The sequence below is a fragment of the Crocodylus siamensis genome, chromosome 1 (genome assembly GCF_052110815.1).
Source record: "Crocodylus siamensis isolate JL-2025a chromosome 1, ASM5211081v1, whole genome shotgun sequence".
Lineage (NCBI taxonomy): Eukaryota > Metazoa > Chordata > Crocodylia > Crocodylidae > Crocodylus > Crocodylus siamensis.
The window spans coordinates 417,826,296-417,838,407 of NC_143395.1; the positions used below are offsets into that span (position 1 = coordinate 417,826,296).

The 12,112-nt window shown below is 54.9% G+C and overlaps 1 protein-coding gene across 4 annotated transcripts; it reads left to right on the forward strand.

Moving 5' to 3' along the window:
* Nucleotides 1–4,998: 4,998 nt before the first annotated feature.
* On the forward strand, nucleotides 4,999–11,903 carry NEU3 (neuraminidase 3). 4 transcript variants are annotated; one of them, XM_090030834.1, is made up of 3 exons: nucleotides 4,999–5,111; nucleotides 6,406–6,632; nucleotides 7,920–11,903. In XM_090030834.1, the coding sequence occupies exons 2-3, from the start codon at nucleotides 6,426–6,428 to the stop codon at nucleotides 9,186–9,188; spliced, it is 1,476 nt and encodes a 491-aa protein (XP_089886960.1). In that variant the 5' UTR covers nucleotides 4,999–5,111; nucleotides 6,406–6,425; the 3' UTR covers nucleotides 9,189–11,903. The 4 variants fall into 4 exon arrangements, with proteins under 4 accessions (XP_089886960.1, XP_089886959.1, XP_089886957.1 ...); XM_090030833.1 differs by having other exon boundaries at nucleotides 5,003–5,111; nucleotides 6,403–6,632; XM_090030831.1 differs by lacking the exon at nucleotides 4,999–5,111 and adding an exon at nucleotides 5,136–5,373 and having other exon boundaries at nucleotides 6,403–6,632.
* Nucleotides 11,904–12,112: the final 209 nt, after the last annotated feature.

Here is a 12,112-nt window from a genome sequence, read left to right on the forward strand (position 1 = left end):
TGTTAATTGCCTCTGTTTTTGTACTGAAATCCTATTCAGCTCTGGATGAGCAAGATTTTTAACTTTGGATCCAGGATTTTTAGAGCTAAAAGTCTAGGTGCAGTAGTTGACCTGCCTTTGTGGTGGCTCTGTGTCACAGGCCAGCTGGGCACTGTGGGTATATCAGTTTAGTCACTAGGCTGTTTGGTTTGGGATCGAGGAGGCAGAGTAGGGAGTAAAGCTATGGCAAGTTTATTATAGCTTACACACACAACAGTTAACAGAAGATAAATGCGATAAGTAGATAATGCAGTATTAAAGAGCTAATAGTAAATAATAACAGATAATAACAACAGATAAATGGATCAATCTTTCGCAGACCAGCTGAGCACTGCGAGGGTATCAGCCACTGGCTATTTTAAACAACAAATAGACAGACATGGGTTGGCAGCTTACTGATAGTCCCTCAATGCCAAGTGTGTGCCAGGTGATTCCAGTGAAGTCCGGCATCCTCAGTCAACACTGTCGAAGGGATTACCGGGGAAGGTCCCTTGATCAGGATCTGGTCCTTGCTCACACGGGGAGTCTGGGGTCTGGGCGTGGAACAAAAATGACTGTTCAGTTCCCTCCTTCCTGCTGATCACCTAATGCACGTGCTTTTTATACCTAGTCTTATGCTAATCTGTTGGCTTTAGAGCCATTCACAATCTTGTTCTCCAGCTATTACCTTATGGGATTAAAAGGTGTTAAAAATTATAAAAGTTTACTACCCAGACTTAGGTTTATCCAATAAGCAAATTACAACACAGCATCTTCAGGTTTGAAATTAATGTTACTCTGCCTAAATCCAACCTCTTTAGGTCTCTCTGACTATGCTTCTTTGAGATGTGCTTTCCTGGAATGTGCTGGGTAGGCCAGGTGGGTGAATCCAGTTTTTATCATCATCACGGTTAAATTCTGAACAAGAGAAAAAACCGTTAGGTCAGCTAATTTTACAACTATAGTTTTGTCTTTGAGGCCAAGTCAGTTTTACAAACAGTTACAAGTTACATTTGTGGGTTACAAAAATACAAGCTTTATATTAGACAAAAATTCCAAATGCCTCTAAGAAGCACATATTTATTCTTTAGTAATTTCTTGGATCTTGCTGTCACAATCCACCCCTTGCTGCTTTGGAGCATTTGGTAAGGCCTACAAATATGATTTCTGCTAGGTGGCATATACATGGTTGGCAGAAACAAGAACATTTATTTTGGCATGGGTGTTAGACTTAATTTTATAACAACAATATTTAAAGATGATATTGAACAATATTAAGCCCATAACCAAACATAACTGCTACAAACTAAGGAAAAGGAGCTCCTTTAGTAAAGGTATACATTTGCACAGTATAGATTATTGCATACCACTTACACAGCAGGGGAATATTAGTACCACATTTAATAATTCGCCCTCCCTCTTGAGCTATGAGGGCAAGTTGTTTTCCTTTTCGGGCATCTTCAAACAAATCTTTAATGTGAGCTGCCACTTTATCCCATCCTTTTAGCTGGGGTATGTCTACATCCTTAACCCAGAATTTTGGAAGACTTGGGTTACGGGGTGATGCTTTCTAACTGGGTTTTCGGCCACATTAAAATAGCTTTCTGGCCTTGGACATTTAAAATAGCTGATGCTCCTTGAAAATCTTGGTCTTCTGCACAGAAGTTAGTGCAGGAGGTCTAAAACGTACTGTTGGGATGTACAAGCGGCCAAAACCTTCCCAACAAACCCGCTGAGCTAGGGTAATGTAGGGAGCTGCTGGTAGGGGTGTTACACAAACCATGTCAGGGGACTATTGGGCCACCCCCTCCATAAAGTTCCTAAGCCTATTAAAATGCCATTTACAGGATACACTGGAGACTGAGCTAAATACTTGGAGCCTGCTGGGGTTATAATTTTCCAAATGGGACAATGTAAGTCCCAGTCCCACATACGTTCTCCCCCTGTCCTGTTGTTAAGAGATGGGGCAGTGGACCACGTGCCGTTTGCTCCCCCATGTACAACAAAAAAGCATTTTGTCTTGCTACACCCCTCCCATCGTGTGCTTCATGTTTCTCGGTAAACTGACCGTTGGGTTAAAACTGGGGGTAGTCCATGGCGATTTAAGCCAGCAGGCCATTCTTTGTGTCTGAGATCGCTCATCACCTGGAGGACTGGTGTATTTGGTAAGCTGTACACCACTGTGCCAAAGTGTCATGGGGCAGGGGAACCGCTGGAGCTATTGTCTCCCACGGAGGTGGGGTTGGAGGGTTTCGCCGCCTTTTGGGCTCTGGGCGGTTGCAGAATCTTGAGCTGCAGGCGGAGTTGCGGCAGTGGTCACGCCGGGACCCGGGGTGGGCAGCGTACCTGCAGGCAGAATATAACAGCACCAGGGCCATTGGAAGAAACCCTACTGATTTCCCCCTGTCCCACATTCGTTTTTCCCGGTTCTGGCATATGGGAGGAAACCAAGTAACCACCCTGTCCCACTGTAATATTGACAGATTCCCCCTTGCCAGTTCACAATCCATCGCCAACGACTGAGGCCAGTTTCGCACTTCTTCGATTGCAGCTGGGCGCTCCCAGTGGGTCTGAGGCCTTGGCAGTGGGTACGATCTGGGGTGTGGGAGCATGGGGATGCCCCACATTAGTCAGACAACAGCCCCTGACCAGCAGTCCCGTCATGATGGCACTCCACCCTGTCACTGCTGGATGAGGGTGGCGGTGTTGCTCTGGAGCAGGATGATGACTCCAGAGCGCCCCGAGGCCAATCCCCAGTTGGTTTATGTACCAGCCACACTGGGTTGTACGGGGAATGAGTTCGAATGATGGCTCCATCCTCCAGCTGCCGGTCAATAATGTCTCGAATGGGTTGTGTTGCTTCGGGAGGTGTGCGGTATTGAGGTCAGTGTACCCCCGTCGCGGCTGGCAGGGTGAGCAGCGTCATAGAAGTACTGCTGGGCTACTGCCGTCATCATGTCTTCCTGCTTGATTTCCTGGGCCGTGGCAGAGCCAAACTGCCAGGTTTCCTGCTTCAGGATAAACTGCTGCCCCTGCAACACGTTGAGACCCAGCAAATTTGGGTTAGTACGGAGCCGCTAGGCAAGGTGAGCGTGGGTCGGACCAGTTGTCCTGGTCGTTTGGTGCCTCCCATTCCTACTACCGGGTAGGAGGTTCCCCGTGCTCCTTTTTATTCTGCACAGTTTAAAATGCATAGCTCGGTACCAGCGTCTAGTGGCATGTTAATTGACTTTTCACTTTTACTTAATTGAATTTGTACAGGTATCTGAATTAAGGAATTAATATTAACTTTAAATACTGTGGCTTGCTACTGCCCCCATTGTGGCCCCTTTCTTTGGGGTTGGGCCGGCTATTTCAGCTTGGCTCTTTGACCACACTGTAGACTTTTGTTGGCCGAGTCTCATTAAAATGTCTGAGAAGGGTTAACTGCTAAAACTTCCCGAAGAATCAAAACTTACCCAGCGACCCAAGTAAACAGAGCAGAGGCCTTGCAGTTAATGGAAAACAAGCTAGTTTGGGAATGGACTTCTAAACCTGGAGACTTTGTATTTGAGACACAGAAAGTTGACACTGGATGCGTCTCCATGTGCAATTAGCATGCAGCAGTAAACTCCGGTGCGTATTACTCCCAGGCGCACCGCTTGACTGGGCACTTGGGACTGCAGTGTGTTGAGCTGGGAGCGTGGGGTCAGCCTACCAGCCCAGAGCTGCTTCAGTCTGGCACATTGTGCTGTGGAGGGGCTGGCTGCGGCACGAGGGTGATTCAGTGCAGGACTAGATGGCAGGCAGCCCCTGCACTGAAGCGCCCTCCTGCCCCAGCAAGCCGTGTCAGCATCTACGCGTGTGCTGCTGCAGAGTAAAAAAAGCTGCAGTAAGTTGGTACTTGCGTTTCCAAGTATTACCCTGCTGCAGAGTTTATTAGTTACTCCAACCTAGTAGCCCTGCACATGTAGATGCGAGACATTTGCAGAGGAGCTAATTAGTCTACTCCACAGCAAATGCCTTGTGTAGATGCACCCACTGGGATGCCTTTATGTAAAGTGAAGGTACAGGTACCTACATGATCCATGTTCAGTTCCACATGCGTGGTTTTTATACGAGTGGATCATGTGCATCAAACAACCGTAGAAAATATAGATATATCATTTGTATACGGGGGGGAAGCAAGTCAGGGATTGATGTATCTTGTGTTATTCCCCTACTGCCAGCAGCCAAATCAGCTCTCCAACAGCAATTAAAGGTTACTCCAGTAACAAACTCGTGACTTGTACTTCATGCGTCTGAACTTGCAGACAGCAAGTCGTGGAACCTGTTAGCCCAGCCTATTTATGCCCTTGGGCAAGCGTGGGCCTAGGGCCGCTGAGTAAAACTATAAACTTTCCTCAAGAAGTAGGCCACAGAGGATGTAATGGTTGCTTCCTTGGGACAGGAAAGGAGTGAGGGTCGTAGGTTTGTAACGAGTGCACTGAGGGGGGGCCACCGAGCAGAGCACACTGGACGCTGCTGGGCCAGGAGACTGAGCTCCCTCTGAAGAAGAGCCTTGCAAGAGACAACGCCAACATGCCTGCGACACACAACACCATTGTGCCTGTGAGAGACAATGCCAACATACCTGTGTCACAATGCCAACACACCTGCGACACCCCACGCCATCGTGCCTGCGAGAGACAATGCCAAAGTGCCCGCAAGACCACAGCAACATGCCCACAAGAGACAGCGCCGATGTGCCGGCAACACACCACCAATGTACCCACAACACACAATGCGAACTTGCCCACGGCACCCAATGCCAGCATGCCCGCAACACATAACCCAAACGTGCCCACGTGCTTGTGTGGATCACCGTGCACAGACTCTAAGTCAGGAGGAACCAGCTGCCCCAGGAAGATAGCAATGCGGTTTGCAAGCAGGGGCAGCACAGGTGCAGGCGAGGAGCAGCCTGGGAGGGCAGGCGCAGGGGTAGGGGAGGAGCAGGGCCAGGGCCTGGCTCAGCAGTGGGCGGAGGCGCAGGGAGGGCGGGCTCAGCCTCTGCAGCCCGGGAGGCACTTTCCCAGCAGACAGCAGCGCCTGGGCTGGGCTGGGCAGAGCGGAGGGTGAGCGCAGGCTGCAATGCTTGGGCTGGGGGGCCGCAGCGGCTGCCCGGGCAGAGGGGGTGGGGTGGGGGAGCAGGCGGTGCCCCTCCCAACCCCGTGCTGCTGCAGGGGAGCTGATGGAGATAGGGGGGCCTGGAGAGACACCCCCCCCCGCACCCATCCTCTACGGGTGCCCCCTCTCCTGCTTGCACGGCGGGTCCGGGTCCCCCTCCGCCTCCAGGAGCCGGTGACTGCAGCCAGGGCCCTGGGGCTGGGGGGATGGGTGAGTGTACAGAGATGCAAGAGCTGAAAGACTGGCGTGAGCTCGAATCCAGGCCGTGGCGTGCCGGAGATCATGCTCGGCTCACCCCGGGCTGCTGAGAGCCGCACTGAGCCCCGCACAGGTGCTGACAGCTCAGGGCTGGGTGGCCCTCAGGCCCAGCGCCCTGGCCGTATGCCCACCTGCAATCCTCGGGGGTGCTGTGCATGCACGGGCTGGGGCCCGGGGGCTGCGGGGCTGCAGGAGGGGATGGTAAAGCTGGAACCAGCGTCCAGCACCTCTGCCCCCCCTTGCCGAGACCACGGCACCTTCGGCCCCCTCCGGGGCTTGTCAGAGAACGAGTGAGGCTGCATTTCGGGTCTAGGATCCCCCTACCCCTTCTCCCCGTCTGTAATGCAGCTGTTTCCTTCTCTCCTCATCACGATCCTGCTTCCATCCAGCTTTGGGGCAGTCTGGAAAGCCCCCCCTGCGACACCGACCCGTCGCTGGGGCAATCCGGAAATGCTATGGTCATGTTTCTCTCCATAGTGGGGGCTTTTTTGGGGCTGCACCTGCCCAGACACCCATTTTGGGCTGAAGGCACCGGGACTAACTCCCATCAGAAGGAAGTCAAAAGCAGGAGGGGGTCCGCAGAGAGGGGAGAGGGACACCTGTGCCCAACTCTGCAGCATGTGGGGTCATAGAAATCAAAGCAATCCTAGAGAAGTGGGGCTGGGACCGCCAGAGCTCACATCTAGTCCAACCCCTGCCTGAGGCAGCACCAGCAGCCCGGGCCAAAGCAGCCCAGACAAGGCCACTGTCTCTCGATCCCCATCCCCAGCCTGGGCTGCAGCAGCACCCAGCGCCTCTGAGAGAGACTCAAACCCCCCGGAGCAGAAAGCGCAGGGGGGCAAGCAGGGTCCATACCCTCCCCCTCGGCTCCCAGGCTCTGGCCCATGCCTGGTTCTCCCCGACCCACCCCCTGGGCAGGAAGGCACAGCAGAGGTTTAGCCCCCTCGAGGCTCGGTGTGATCCCCTCCCCTCTCCCCGCAGCAGTTGCCGTGCATGGAGAAGCGATGCCCCGGGCCCCAGCCAACACCAGGAGACAGGCACTTTTCTGGCCGGAGGCGCAGAGCGGGATGACCTACCGGATCCCGGCGCTGCTCTACCTCCCCCGCACCCACACCTTCCTGGCCTTCGCCGAGCAGCGCTGCTCCGTCAAGGACGAGGACGCCAAATGCCTGGTGCTGCGAAGGGGCTGGAAGCAGGGAGCCTCGGTGAAGGTAATCCCTCGTGCGCCGGGTGCCAGCTGGCGGCCCGGTGCCCGGCAGACCCATCTCTCTCTGCTCTCAGCCCCAGGCTGCCTCAGCCTTAGCACGTACCAATACGCAGGCTCCAGAGCCCCCGGGGGTGACTTGCGGTGCCCTCCAGACTCCTCTCATGCCAGGCTGGACGCCTATGAGGTGCTGCGCACTCCTTTGAGGGGCTCCATGCCTTTCCCTGCTGTGGGAAGCTAGCAGGAATCGAGCGTCAGTTTTCCAAATTGACCCGAGGCCTGGGACGGCCGATCATCTCTGCACCGTGCAACAGAAGCAGTACGTGCTCCTCCTGCCTACAAGGTCCGCAGAGCCCGGTCCCCTCAGCCTCCTGCATTGTGTATGCGTTGCGCAGGCGGCCCTTCACAGCACGCAGGCGGTAGCGCCAGTGGCTAATTTCTATTGTTTGGGGCAAGCTGCTGATAATCTCTTTAAGCGCTGGTCGCATGCCCCCTTCTCCGCACCCACCAGGGACAGGCAACAAGCAGCAGGCGAGGCAGAGCTGACACTCTCAGAGGACCCCACCGCGTCCCGGGGCGGGTGGAGCATCCCTCGGCGCTGGCGTCCGCTTTCTCCCAGCCGATCTCCCAGTTTCTGAGTGCCGTCGCCCTCCGGGGCATATGGGATAAGGGTCTTCTGTTCGCTCAGACGTCAGCCACGGCAGGGCAGGGTGGGAAATCGAGCCTCCCGCACAAATAGGCCTTGATCTCATTCATGACACATTGCTCCCAAGTTAAAAATACCAGCGTGGCTCATCCTCACCACACCCCCCCCACGGGCTCCAGATGGCGGCTGGGCCAAGACAGCTGATTGCAGATGACGGGGCTGCTAGAGTCCCTTCCCGTCACACAGACAACTGTGTAGTTCACGTGTGCCGTGTCTCTAATGGGAGCTGGCCTGTGCCTCCATCACGCTGGGAGCCACGTGGGGAGGAAAAGCAAATGCCGATGGGACCAGAGGCAGCTCCCAAAGGAGAAGTCACCGTAACTGGGATAGCCCACACCATAATTATGCGGGGCGGGAGCATCACAGGCCTCTGTTTCAGGGCAGGGCTGGTTTTCAGCGGTGTTGGTTATGCAACAACTCTTTCCAGGGCGGGGAGGGAAGTTTGGTGTCCATGAGCTCTCCAGTTGTACACCCCAGTCTTCGTGATCACTAAAGAAGCAGCCTTCTTGCGGGGTCGTGGAGATGCCCTGAGGAACGGGCCAAGCTTGCTAACCTCCCGGGTCTCCCCCTCTCTCCTTCTTGCCGCAGTGGGGGCCCATCGAAACCCTGACGGCAGCCGTGCTACCGGACCACCGCACCATGAACCCCTGCCCGGTGTATGAGCAGGACAGCGGGACAGTCTTCCTGTTCTTCATCTGCGTGAGGCAGCACGTGACAGAGTGGCACCAGATCCACACCGGGAGGAATGCCACCAGGCTGTGCAACGTCGCTAGCAGGGACGGCGGCCAGACCTGGAGCCCGCTAACGGATCTGACGGAGCAAGTGATCGGGGAGGACCTGAAGAAGTGGGCCACCTTTGCAGTGGGGCCAGGCCACGGGGTGCAGCTCAGCTCTGGGCGGCTGGTGATCCCAGCTTACACCTACTACATTCACACCCGCTGCTGCGGCATTCCCGTGTCCTGCTTCACCACGCCCCACTCCTTGATCTTCTACAGCGATGACCAGGGCCGAAAGTGGCATAAAGGCAAGCTCCTCAAGGGCAAGAGCACAGTGGAGTGTGAGGTGGCCGAGGTGAGAGACCCGGACAGAGGCCCCGTGCTGTACTGCAATGCCCGCACCCCGGGCAAGTGCCGGGTGGTAGCGTTCAGCAGAGACCGCGGGGTGGATTTTGCAAGACCGTCACAGTGTACGGAGCTGCGCGAGCCGCCGCACGGGTGCCAGGGCAGTGTGGTGAGCTTCTCGCCAACAGAAGAGCCTGCTGCGGTGGATGGTGTGGAAGGGACGGGCCCCGACGTGGGTGAGAAGACCTGCTTGGCACGCTGCGGGAACGCCTCTTCCACCACCTGCCATGGTGCCACCTCGTGGCTTGTCTACTCCCACCCCACCAGCAGTCGCAGGAGGGTCAACTTGGGCATCTACCTCAACAAGACTCCTTTGGAGACGAACAGCTGGGAAAGCCCCTGGGTCCTCTACCAAGGGCCGTGTGGGTACTCGGACCTGGCCGTGTGCGAGGAGTCGCCACCTCTGTTCGGCTGCTTGTTCGAGTGCGGGGTGGTCTGCCCGTGCGAGCAGATCGCGTTTCAGCTCTTCACCCAACAGGAGCTGGAGAGCCGTGGGCGCTCCTCTTCCTCCGAGCAGCAGCCAGAGACAAAGATGGATGTTGACCAGACGGGGCCGTATCCCAGGCAGGAAGAATTGCCTAAAGCTCTTCATCTCGGTGCCACGGGGGGCATTGAAACAACCACGCCTGCTCTGCCAGAATCGATCTCCTTGAGCACCTCGGGACAGCTTTCAGGGGAGCCGAGCCTCCGCACTCCTCATGCACCTGCGGGTGCTCAGCCCTTCCGGCCCAGCTAGGCTCCCACCGATCCCAGCCTGATTTGCTACGGGGAGCCTCCAGACCAGCTTTCTTCGCAAGGTGGTTCATTTTGGAGCCTCACGGGGCTGTTCTCTGGGTGCCAGCTTGTGTGTAGTACAGCCCAGACTGTTTGATTCGGAAATCCACTGAAAGCACCAGATTCTGGGCGGGTGTAAAGTGCACAGCCCCGTCGCCTTTAACGGGGCTGGTTTACAGCCGGCCAGGATCCGGGCCTGGGTTGCCCAGTCCGCGGTCCACAGTCAACCCTTGATCTGTCTGCTAGGACTGGCAGCCCTCGTGGTGTGGCCTGTCACCCTGGGACACCCCCCATCCATTAAGAACCATGCTCTGTCCAAAGAGGGCTTGCTTGGAGAAGGGAAGAAAGGCAACGAAAAGGCGTATCTGCAGAAGAGCAGCACCGTGTATGATCCAAGGCAGCTGCTGTCTGCGGTGGGGGGCTTGCTAGCGTCTCCCGCCACCTTGCTCAGGCCTGCTCTCCTGCAGCCCCTCTCCAGAGGGAACAGGAGAATATTTGGCAAGTGCTCTGGAGATGGAGAATGCATAACAATGAGGGCCAAGCTGCTGCGCTTCTCTGCCTCTGAGCCTCATCTTTGCAATGTAGCAATCCATCCCCTTTTCACCCGTCCTTGGCCAAGACTCGCAAGTCCAGGGACCGTTTTCCATGTGAATGTATATACAGCACCTAGCACAATGAGGCCTTGACAGGGGTTAGCACCCCTGGGCTGTGGGAAGTGGTCTGCCTAGCACCAGGCCACATATGCGTTCATAGTGTCTTGAATTAGAAGTTAGACGATGACGATGCCTGGTTCTGCTAAGAGGGGCCCGTCAGTCCCAAAACGTTGGGAAACACTACACAAAGCAGTAACTGTTTGCAATGTTGTCTGTAAGTAATACTTCCCCTAGCACGCTTCAACAGTCCAGGAAGCCAGGATCCCGGTTACATCTCTTAAAGGTTTTTTTCTTTTTAAGCACTGAAGCATTCTTAGCTTTGCAGACTAACTCGAATCTCACTGGCCTTTGTTTCACAGGCTTTTGGCTTTTTGTTTGTAGCATTGTTTACGCACACAGCCCCGACCCCTGGACCACGATCAGATACCGCACTTGCACACTCGATGCACCTTTCCCCAAAAAAATCAACCCTCCAAAATGACCCGGACTAGATCCACCCTCCAAGATGACCTGCATGCCAAGGCCCCTTCCAACCCTAATTTTCTATGAAAATGAAGGGTGTGTCTTAAGTGGAGAAGCCGGTTTTTCTTTGCTGGAATAGAAGCAGGGAAGAAAAGAAGCAAGCAGACACTGTTTTTTTAAAGCTTTTTTTAAATCCATAGCGGGTAAAAAGAAGGTACTGGGTAATGTGGGGCCTCTGCAGGACACGCTAGGAAATTTGGTGGTCACACCAGACAACAAAGCTAACATATTTAACAATTTCTTTGCCTCCATTTTCCTGAGCAGGGACTGGATCAGCCCCCCACCGGCCCCCCTGAGGCCCCGGGGAGGCGCACCCAGGCCCAGGGTCAGGGCGGATCTAGTCAGGGAGCGTCTGGAGGGACGGGACGTGTTCAAATCAGCGGGTCCAGACGATCTCCACCCCCGAGTGCTGAGGGAATTGGCTGAGGTCATTGCAGGACCCCCGGCACAGCTGTACGAGCGCTCGTGGGGCTCTGGTGCGGGGCCAGAGGACTGGAAGAGGCCAGTGTGGTTCCCATCTTCAAAAAGGGGAGGAAGGAGGACCCGGGGAACTATAGGCCAGTTAGTCATGGTCTCCATGCTGCCTTCCAAAAATGCAGCACCTGTCTTTTTGGAGGGTGTGTAGTATGTGGAATATTTCATAGATTTCATAGACATCAGGGCTGGAAGGGACCTCGGGAGATCATCGAGTCCAGCCCCCAGCCCAAAGGGCAGGAAGTCAGCTGGGGTCATAGGTCATAACTACCATTATGGTAGTTTAAGCAGCAGGAGAGTGCCTCCCTCCTGTACGGCGCAGGCCCATGCTGCCCAGAGGAGAGGGAGCTGCGTTCCCTCCTGGTTCTCGGTCACCCTTGAACTGCAGCTCTGTACATCACCTGCTTGCACAGACTATTGTATACGAAAGACTCCTGCCAGCAACGTGGCCTACACTGGGTTCACAGATGCTGTCCTGGCTGCCCCGTGGTGGATCGCAGCAGCTGTCATATTTATTTAGGGGCAAGACAGGGAATACAGGTTTGGTATCAAGTTTTGCTCCATACTGCTACTCCATGAGGCCTCTCTGTGTCCAGGGTTGACCCCAGCTAGGGGTGCTCTGTGCATGGCTCTGCGTGGACCATGCTGCGGCTCATGTCTGTCTCCTTCCCTAAGATAAGCGTCCTGTTCAATGCAACCTCAAAAAGGAGCATAGCTAGAGATTTTTTTCACTTCTTTCCCACAAAGGAGGTCCCATGCAAAGCCTTTTGGAGAAGGCCCCCCCTGGCATGGATGGGCTGCGGATGTGACCCAAGGGGCATTGCAGTCTCAGGACAACTTGCTTCGGAAGGAAGGCTCCGTATTGGTTTGAATGCATCTGCCTGCATGCAAAAAAAAAAAAAAAGATTGCTTGGGATTGTTAAACCGGAAGAAACTACAAGCCCACTGTATGGTACAAAATTGTCCTTGCGGTGCCAGGCTGCTCAGAAATGGGTATGAATAAAACTTGCTGCTGATGCCCGAATCAATTGTGGGGTGTTTGCTGCCTTGCTGCCAGACAGTGGCACCTGTTATAGTCAGAGGCGGGGGTTCGAGCTGGGACCTGAAAGGCAGGAAGTCTGGGTCCTAATTCCTGGGTCCTAATTCCTGAGCTCCCTCAAAATAAAAATGTCTCCTCGATCCTTCCGCTCACATCTGCGGTCTGCAGCGTGGCGGAGAGAGGCGCGGGGTGAGTGCC

Bases quoted from the DNA above. Each gene is read 5' to 3' on its own strand.
- NEU3 (XM_090030830.1), top strand. From the start codon at position 5,446: ATGCTCGGCTCACCCCGGGCTGCTGAGAGCCGCACTGAGCCCCGCACA. The intron at 5,495-6,402 runs GTGCTGACAGCT...CTCTCCCCGCAG, and splicing joins CCGCACTGAGCCCCGCACAG to CAGTTGCCGTGCATGGAGAA. The intron at 6,633-7,919 runs GTAATCCCTCGT...TTCTTGCCGCAG, and splicing joins AGCAGGGAGCCTCGGTGAAG to TGGGGGCCCATCGAAACCCT.